Source organism: Pipistrellus hanaki (assembly GCF_964339955.1).
Source record: "Pipistrellus hanaki genome assembly, chromosome: 13".
NCBI lineage: Eukaryota > Metazoa > Chordata > Mammalia > Chiroptera > Vespertilionidae > Pipistrellus > Pipistrellus hanaki.
The window spans coordinates 39277446-39287906 of record NC_140515.1 but is presented as its reverse complement, the minus strand read 5'-3'; the positions used below and the strand labels follow the sequence as shown (position 1 = coordinate 39287906).

At 44.1% G+C, this 10461-nt stretch overlaps 1 protein-coding gene across 3 annotated transcripts in view; it reads right to left on the bottom strand.

Annotated features, from left to right (window-relative positions):
* Nucleotides 1-2590: 2590 nt before the first annotated feature.
* The window catches only part of PLCL2 (phospholipase C like 2), a 203983-nt gene continuing 196112 nt past the window's right edge, over nucleotides 2591-10461 (bottom strand). For all 3 annotated transcript variants that reach the window (XM_084903290.1, XM_084903289.1, XM_084903291.1), the window contains one exon: nucleotides 2591-3440. In XM_084903290.1, coding sequence (XP_084759416.1) covers nucleotides 3261-3440 — 180 coding nt within the window. In that variant the 3' untranslated portion in view covers nucleotides 2591-3260. The remainder of the gene's footprint in view (nucleotides 3441-10461) is intronic.

Sequence of the window (10461 nt, the reverse complement as noted above, 5' to 3'; positions counted from 1 at the left end):
TTTGCAGCACTTCCCATGGTTTGTCACGGTCCCCGTATCTTTAGGATCCTTTGGACTAATGTCTCTCCCTTCCCAACTAAATTGTGAGCTCCGTGGGTGTTGAAAGCATGCTATTTTTTGTGTGTGGTGAACCTTTGGTGCCTAATACATGCATAATACAGTCAGAGTGAATAAATTTCAGTGGCTTCCAGGAGGCTCACGCTAAAGGTAAAAGAATAAAAGGCCAACCCTAGCTGGTTTGGCTCAGGGGCTAGAGCATCTGTCTGTAGACTGAAGAGTCCCAGGTTCAATTCCAGTCAAGGGCACATGCCAAGTTGTGGGCTCGATTCCCCACTAGGGGGCGTGCAGAAGGTAGTCCATCAATGATTCTCATCATTGATGTTTCTATCTCCCTTGCCCTTCCTCGATGAAGTCAATGAAAATATATTTTAAAAGAATAAAAGGCTACTTACCTCACTATTCCTTATGACCTCTACCCACCTTGTAGTTTAGATGGGAAATTTGTATTTGGAATGCAGAGGAGTATGGATATAGTGGTTGGGAACAGAGGCTTTGGAGCAGACAGATCTGGGTTCAAATCCTGACCTGACCATTCTGTGACCTTGGCTAAAGTCATCATCTTGTCACCTGTAATATTGAGTACATACCGTGCTGGGTGTAGAGAGGATGCGATGATAAAGTAACAGGCAGAATGCCTTGAACACAGGGCTTGGCATGCAATCCCAACAGAGTCCCACTGTCACACACAACAGACAGAAAATTCTTCGAAGTCATGGCGCAGGGGAGGTCTGCTCACATCACACCTTAGCTCAGACTGAAACAGCAGAGAGATGCCTGGCCCGGGCGACCTCGTTCCCTGGGTGGTACAGGGGAGCTACGCGGTGACCACACTGACATTTGCATTGATGGTTTTTCTAAACCCTTGATTAAAGGTTCAGCGAATTCAAAGTATTCAGTATACAAAATCGGACCTCATCATGAAGACTGTGAGCTGGACGACCTTCCAGCGCCACCCCGATGGACAGCACCCTCTTGAGGCAGTAGGATATGCGGCCTGAGAGGAACTCTACCCGGCCCGGCTCCACCCAGCCCTGACATGGAGGTGAGCATTTGGGGGGTCGGAGGCTTTCTGCCCCTCCATTCAGAAGTCATAGCAGCTGAAAGCAGAAACCAGCCAACACCTGAACTATGGCTTCAGAGGCAGAGGGGGCGGAAGTTCTTGGTGTGTCAGAGAGGCCTCAGGACTTCCCCTTACTTGGGGCCTGGGCATGGCGGCTGGAACCTGACCAGGGCCCCAGTCACACGCTGCCCATGTCATTTTCCACCGCGCTGACCAGCTCTGCGCTGTAGTCTCCGTGCATTTTGCTCAACTCTGTTTTCCTGTGTTCTCGGCAGAGCTTTCCCAGTGGCTTTTTTTTTTTTTTTTTTTAAGCCATCTTTTTCTTGAATTTACAGGGGTGACATTGCTTAAAAAGTATATAGGTTTTGGGTGTACAATTCTATGTATTGTGTGTTTACTACCCAAAGTCAAGTCTCCTCCCGTCACCACTTATCTCCTCTTCACCCTCTTCTGCCTCCCCCAGCCCCCTTTCCTCTGGTAATCACCATACTCCTGTGTGTGTCTGTACGTGTGGGGTTTTGGCTTAATTCTCTCACCTTTTCACCCAGTGGTTTTCATGTACTTCCCATTAGACACGGGTCCTAATTAGGAGTGACGCACCATGTGTGCGTACGATGTGACTAATGACGGGGGCATTGTTTGTATTTACAGTAACTCACACAGGTGTTTCCCCATTTGAAGAATGTAATGACGGCAGGAAGCCAGCATGCTGCCCCACAGTTACCACAACTTACGAACCCAGAGGTAGGTGTCTCATTTGTTTGACCAAGTAGGGGTTGTAAGGCCTTTGCAGGTCAATCCAGAGTGTGTCTATACTGTTTTCTTTGCAAGAGAGAACTGTTTGCAACCTTAACTCAAGCACATTAGAGTGCAAAGGACAACTGAGCAAAGGAATGGTTTTTTAGAAGGATATTTGGGAGTTAGGTAGAAATAACTTAGGTATGTTCAGCCTAAGCATTCCCCTGATTGAGGAATGACTGAGAAGCCAAGTTAAAGGTTTCAATACTTACCTGTTCACATACCTGAACCACTGAAAAGAAAATGGGGTTGTTGAAGATTTAGACACATCTTTTGTTCTTCCAAAATTTGGAAGCCATTTTGATTTGGGAGAAGTAGTAATTAGGATGCAGGGTTTGTTACTTTAAAAAAAAAAAAAAATAGCACCAAGTTTCACTGATTTTTGAAAAATGAAAGCTTGGGTTATCTTCTCTGGCCTTGAACTTATCATTTGCACTATTTCAGGGCACACTCTCTCTGGTGTGAATTAAGAAGTGGAAGGGGGTGTCTCAGCCCACTTTACAGTCAGGCAGCTGTGTGATGTTATGAGCACCTCACTGTAAGCTAGTGTCAAGCCAGACAAGCAACCCATTTTTTGACAAAGCTGTTTATCAAGTAATGGCTTACTCTTAAGAGCAGAATATTTGAAACACAATTTTTAAGTTAAAATTTCATTAAATGCATATACTGCTATTGGAGAAATATCATAAAACATCTTTTTTAATGTGAACACTACTTCATACAATGAAAAACTATTTACAATGTGTTGCTTCCAGATTGGTTGCTTTTACATTGTATATATTATACCCAGCACATGTCTCCAGCCGGGGAGCTTCAGTCCAATTGCACATTCTCCTTGTATTGGATGGTGCTCCAAAGTCCCTGGGGACTCAGGGGATCTGTCCACTTACATTCTCCTTAGTAATTATGGCTCAGCAGGCATTCCACCAAAATCATCTCTAACCCAGAGACTCTGGCAATCACACATGTAAAATGCGTAGATTACGTTTTTCTCCAATAAATACTAATTTGACAATACAATCCATTTCCATCTTAAGAAAGTGTTTTCTTTCTCAATGGAACTAGAGTGAATAGTCGGTGGTTCACACTGGAATGGAGTGATGGTGTCTTTGTATACAAATATAGCATACTTTGGCCAGGAATATCATTTCTGGTTAAAGAGTTTATTTGCCTTCACACGCCGGATTGCTACATACATTCACAGTTTTAAGAGACTGCAATTAGCTATTCCAGTTGTGCTTTAAAATCCCAAATATTATTTTCATCAGTGAGTGCAAAGTGACTGCTCCACCTGACTACGGTTGGTCCAGAGTTGTAACCTCCATGACGACGACGAAGTGCCTCACTCTCCAGACTCATCGCTGGCTTTTTCAGGTATGACTTCCAGACTCCGGCGTGGCTTCTGCACGTCGGCATTTCCTGTCCCTGGTTTATTCAGTCCACACGAAACAGCAGCATAATGGATTTGTTTCAAGTTCTCCAAAGTCTCGTTCTTAGCATATTTTAAAAGATCCGCTTGTCCCTGTAACAAAATATGTGGTGAAACATGTTAGATAGGCCCTGGTTTATTGTCACGGTTTGACGACTTAAGTTTTTTGCTACAATAGTAATATTTTCATTTCCTACTGACATGGCATTAGAATAGGTCAGTTTTAATAATGAGTTTACCAAGAGAATGCTGCCTTTTCATTTATAAATTTGAACAGAGGTGTATTACATCTAGTAATTTGGCCAATCTTGTTTTTCTTAACCTTTATATTCTGAAATACATATAAACTCACAGAAGGATGCAAATATAGTACAGATAGGTCTGGTGTACCCATATTTTCCCCAATGCTTACATCTGTAGTACAACAGTATCCAAGCTAGGACTGACACTAATACAATGTATGCGTATAGTTGTCCATCACTTTAGCCCACGTATAGATTCATGTAACCACCCCTAAAATACACACACAGGGCTAACCCATCACCACAAGGATCTCTCTGGTGCTGACTCCACAGTCACACCAACCACATCCCTCAACAACCACTAATCTTGTTGAGCTAGCCTGTGCCTCTGAGGGCACTCAGCAGCATCCCTGGAGAGTAGCAGCAATGACTCCATTGAGACAATCATCTGCAGGCATTATCTAATGATTTCAAGATGATGTGGTGCCAATTGCTCCATTGTCATAAATTTCAACACTCCCACTTTAATGTTTTGTTTTTCCTTCCTATATTTAATCTGCTTCCCACCAGTCTTCTACTTATACCAGTGGTCGGCAAACTTGTACTATTGATATTTGGCTCTGCTGACTAACAATGACTGAAATTTCATTTGAGAGCCCAATTTTTTAAACTTAATAAAATATATTTTTTTTAAAAATTTTTTTACAGAGAGGAAGGGAGAGAGATAGAGAGCTAGAAATGTCAATGAGAGAGAAACATCGACCAGCTGCCTCTTGCACACCCCCTACCGGGGATGTGCCCGCAACCAATGTACATGCCCTTGACCGGAATCGAACCTGGGACCTTTGAGTCCGCAGACCAACGCTCTACTACTGAGCCAAACCGGCTTCGGCTAAACTTAAACTTCTAACACCACGTCTTCAAGATAGACTCACCCAGGCCATGGTATTCTGTGGAAGAGCCACACTCAAGGGGCCAAAGAGCTGCATGTGGCTCTGTGGAGCCAGTTTGCCGACCACTGACTTTTACTATTGTCTTTCTTTCTTAGTCTCTTTGCTGCTCATGATTTCCCCCCTTTTCTCAGGCTCTAAATTCATTCCATTACTCTACGATGCCTCTGTAGTTTGAGTTTTCCTTTGGCATGTTAGTACCATCCCTTCTTTCTCCCTTTCTGCTTTTTGTTTTCAACTGCCTCCCAAAGTGCATCCTGCACAGCTAAAACTCAGGGCACCTGCAAAGGGTGACAGGTAAGGGCTGACTTTGGCAGACAACAGGACTATAATCAAATCTCAGCCACCATGAGGTGGGACTGCACTGAATGGCTTGCTGTGTACCACGTACAGTTCATGATTTTCCTGCTTCACGGAGATCTTTAGTTAGTTACTATAAATAGGTGCTCCATTATTTAGTTTAACTGCACTTCTCCCAGAGGTAACCTCAGCGTCACTTTAGAAGACAGCACATGGGTCTATGGTTCCTCTGCAACCAAAACCAGAGAATGAACAGTCTCACATCAAGAAACACAGCCTTTAGACTGTTACTAGCAGGTGCCACAAACATAGTGCCCTTTAGTAACTGTGTGTGATGAGTCTAGAAACCCAAATCAATGACTAATCTAGAAACTGACTACATTTCAAGTCAGTATTTTGTAAGTTTTCAGCATCACAGGCCAAATGCACAAACCTCTCCTAAGAATGCTATGGAGACTATGTTGCATTCCTTAAAACTGCAATTTAAATTGGCATAGAGGGCTAGAAATGTAATTATAGTCCTAAATCTGAGACCACAAAGCCCACAATATGCCAAAAATCAGATATGCAGAAATGTATATCAGCAAAGCCTTCTGGAAACAATAGTTATCAATTATTGCATGACTACTGTATGCCAAGCACTGTCTAAGCTCTTCACAAAGATTATCTCGTGGGAGGTTCAGTTACTACCAAACTTTAAAGATGAGGAAACTGAGTTTAAGGAGGTTCAAGGCCTAGGGCAATGCAGAGACTACACACAACTTTAACAAATGAGTCTACATCAAAATAAAAAGCTGCTGCACAGCAAAAGAAACCACCAACAAAATAACAAGAGAACCCACTGCATGGGAGAACATATTTGCCAATGTTATCCAGTAAGTGGTTAATCCAGTAAGTGGTTAATCTCCAAAATATAAAGGAACTCATATAACTTAACAAAAGGAAGACAAATAATCCAATTAAAAATTGGCAAAGGAGCTAAATATAGACACTTCTCCAAAGTGAACACACAGAAGGCCAAGAAGCATATGAAAACATGCTCAAAGTCACTAATCACCTGAGAGATGCAAATCAAAATGACAGCGAGGTACCATCTCACACCTGGCTATCATCAACAAACAAGTGTTGGCGAGGAGGTACAGAAAAGGAAGGAGGGGGCAGCCTTTGTGGAAAACATTATGGAGTTGCCTCAAAATGTTAAAAGTGAGACTGCCATTTGACTCAGTGATCCCACTTCTAGGAATATATCCCAAGAAATCAAACAGCAATCAGAAAGGATATATGCACCCCTATGTTCTTAGCAGCACAATTTAAAATAACTAAGATCTGGAAACAGCCTAAGTGTCCATCAGTAGATGAGTGGATTAAAAAACTGGTACATCTACACACTGGAATTCTACTCTGCTGTACAAAAAGAAAGCATTTGCAATAGCATGGATGGATCTGGAGAGCATTATGCTAAGCCAGTGATCGGCAAACTCATTAGTAATCAGAGTGGCAAACTGTGGCTCGCGAGCCACAGTTGCCCACCACTGTGCTAAACAACATAAGCCAGAGAAAGATGAGTATCACATCATCTCATTTGTAGCATATCACAACAGGAACAAAAATAGATCCAGAGACATAGAAGCATCAGACAGACTGTCAAACCTCAGAGGGAAGGCTGGGTGGAAAGAGATTGATCAATGAACTTGTATGCATAACCCACGGACAAGGACAATAGGGGTTGGGGCAGGCTGGAAGAAGTCAATGGGGGGGAAAGCGCACATATGTAATACTTCCAACAATAAAGTTAGTAACACTTTAGAACATAAGATTCAATTTCATTCAGAATAAATGCCTTTCTCCTCAGAAACAATTTCACGTTTTACTCAACAAAGGTGGAGGTGGGGGGCGAGGAGGGTGGTGCTAAACTGGTCGGGACAGAGGGCAGGAGAGGATGTCAGCCGGCCACAGGGCTGCGGGGGACACTGACCTCACATGTGGCTCCAACAGGGGGCGCCTCTAGGGCTCCGTTGTTGAGTAGTGCAGTTTTTATTCTACAAAGCTTTGTAAGTCCCCCCTGTAGTGGCATCTCCCTCGGTTACAGACCTGGCGTAGGCAGGGCGAATGTTCACCGCGGCGGTGAGTGCACCCTGCAGCAGCAGCGGGGGCCTCTCCTGACAGAGGAGCTTGCTCTGGTGGCAAAAGGGGGGTGCGGCTCAGATGCACAGAGAGAAGTGGAGGGCACGGGCCGTGGAGAGGCAGAGCCAGGACCATGAGTGAGCTCCTGCAAACGCAGTGAGCACAAGGCAGGCACAGGACTTCCTCCCCGTTAATCTTTTCAGCACACCTGTGCGTGGTCACATGGTAGCCGAGGATCGAAAATTCCACGTTAGTGGGATCCAACAGTCTGAGGTTTTACTGTGCTCAGATGGATCATAAAGTACAGTCTGTCTAATGACAAGTACTACTGTAGTTTGTTTCTGAGCCATCTGAGCAGGTTTCACACACTGACAGAAATAACTTCCAGTCAATTACAGCTTTTCAGGAAAACAGGCAACATAATACATCACCTATAATAAAAAACGTAATTAAAGGATACTGGCCTCAATAAAGGAAATAAGTTACACGTAGGCTACGGAAGTCATTTTCCGAAAGGAAACAAATGTAGGCTTCAGGTTGTCAAGGTAAGCACTGCACCTCAAGTAAAAGCAAATAAAATCAAGATTAATGTCTTACCAGGTGCAAATCTGCCTGGTTTAATGATTTATTTTGTGGAGAAGTCTTCTGTTCCTGCAGAGAGCAAACCTCTAACCACAGGCAGGGTCTAGGCTTTAGTCTTATGGGGAGGGTGGGGTGGCACAGGATGGGGAGGTCGCTTGGTAGCAATTCACCTGGAAAACATCTTGGGCTTCAAAAGGTTCATTTAAGTCTAGGATTCAAGTGCAATCCAATCCAACATAACCTTGGCCTCTGTTAACACTAAGATAATTTTCAGGCTCCGAGCAAAATCATACTGAGTCTCACTCTGGGCTGCTGAGCCCAGCACATCTGCAGTCTGGGGATAATTCTGGTCACCCGTTTTATGAACACCGACACAGAAGGCCCAGGGCCAGGGACCACAGCCATCCCAGCCCACACGTCTGTGGGAGGACTGAGCATGTCTGAGCGGAGTGAGGCGGGCCTGAGAGAAGATGGGATCTGTCAGAGAAGAGGGAACAGAGGGATTCGGTGCTGCCTCAGGAAATGACTATCACCAGGGGGTGGACTTACTTTTATAAATCTATGAGATTTTACTATCTTAGAGATGGTAATAAGTAGAAATAGGAAAATGATCAGTGCAGTGAACATTTCAGCGAATGGAAAATAAAGGGAAAGGAAGGTCTTGATTAAGCTGGTGGGTTCAAAGTGCATTCCAGAACTAACTTCCCACATTCCTGATGAAATGAGCAAACAATGACAAACATAAAACCACAAACAGCAACCAAACAAGGAAAAGGATATACCAAGATGTAATAAACTTTTAAAAACTCACAAGAATTCATACTAGCAATTCATAAAAACCCTGAAAATTCTAACCTCCGACCAAACTGGAGAGAAGCCACGGGAGGGCGTGTCCTCTCTTTGCTGCTGTGGATGGAGTGGGAGCGATGACGGACCGAGGGTGGGATGAAGCTCAGAAACATGATGCTCAGTGCAGGATGCCAGGCACCAAGCTACATGGGATTAGTCTTGGGATCAAACGGGACAACGTAAAAAGAGCAATATGCCCAACTCCCAACCTAGCTGTTCTTGAGAGTACTCATTCTCATCTTTCAAAGCAGGTCAACCAACAGAGCTTAGAATTGAAATGTGTAGCTTTAAAAAAAACCAACAAGACGACTCCTATCAATGTTTTTCATCTCTTTTGTTAACCTCAGATTTAGAAGAAATAAATACCCCTTACTCTAGACGTTGTTCAGCAATTCATTTAGCTTCTCTATGGTTTACTTTTCTTCTGTTATATAAATTTAAAAAGAGCAATTAAGGCAGATTCTATTTGTTGATATACCTTATTTTATAATATCTGAGACACAGTGCCTATGAGACCTATCAGTTTTAGACTGCTAAGGAAGAGCAATCACCCCCAACTTAACTAGGATACAATGCACAGATGTCATGGACTATAGATACATGCCATGTATCTACAGTCCAATATAACTTCAAAGATGTCAAGAATCAATAAAATGACTCTCCACCCACATGCACAATAAAAAGTGTCCTGGAGTGATGTCACCTACATTTAATACTAGTTATTTCTTAGAGGGAAGCTCTGAAGTCATTTTTTAACCTTTCATCTTTTCTGGCATTAAAAACTTCTTTCTAATGAAGACATAAATGAATGATTGCTATTCAAAGAAAAAAATGACTGGGAGTAAGTATGTAAAGATGTTAACAGCGGGTCATTCTGGGTGGTGATCATGCATGACATTTCTTGTTCATTTCCGTATTTTAAAGAAATTCTTAACACAGCAAAACTAAACAAAGCCAGTCAAGATTCATAACAACTGGGATGACATCCTTAGATGAGAGGAGTTTGTGGCAGGTGCCTTGTCTCAGGGACCCGCTGTCCGGGGTACCCAGGCCTGTCCCAGCTTTCACACTGGGAATCCACCTCCCAGGATGACTGGTCACCCTGCACCCTCTACTGTTCCAACTGGAGGGAAAGACACCAGAACCTTAATCCTTGGCATTTTTTAGGTCCTCCTGGTCCTGCCTCAGAATCCCCAGAGGAAGTTGTGAAACAGCAGATTCCTGTGTCCCGCCCCTGGAGATTCTGGTGCAGAACCAGGAGGACTGAGAGGGCCTCCGGAGGCTGTGTTTTTAAGGACCCGAGGTAATTCCTAAACGTGGCTTCAAGCTTGCTCAGCAGGGCCTCCTCCTCCTCTCTCCATATCCAGTGTCCTCTGAACCAGTCTGTGCCACCCGCTGCCAACTGCACAGCACACGGAGCTCTGTCACTCCCCGTTCACCGCGAAGAACAAGCCATGACAGGAGCTCCTGCCAGGAAGAGGTCAGCAGCTCAGCTCACATCCAAACTCGCATACAAGGGTCCAGGAGCACTGATTCTTCTAAAGAGCGTAAGCCGTGAAATACACAGGAAGTCCTCCTATTGCACAGGAGTGACACAGATCTCTCCAGTCCTCCTCCATTCCTCGCTTAGGTTCTACCGTGCTCCACACCATCCACAGCAAATAGTGTCCTGGAAATTCGAAAACTATCTGTTACCCTATCCTGTACATTTCTTTCCACGTGAATATAAGTCTGGGGTGTTAATTCTCGCTCCTGGGCATAATTCTGTGGACAAAAAGGATGGTATGGGGAGATCTGAAGGTGATGGTGTAGGTAAACACCAGTACTGGCTGCCTCCCACAACCACATCAAAATTACAATTAAAATACAGAACCATCACCAGAACCGCTGGAGAGCCCCACTGAATAGAAGTCCTACAACTAAAGAAGTAAAGAAAGCATGCTGAGACTGGGAGGGGAGAGGAGGCACAGAATGGGCTGATCTGGCACCCACCTGTGCTGGTTTGTTTGTTTGTTTTGTTTTTAAATCAGGAGGGAGAAGGGCCCCATACCAGCCCCCCAGCCCAGG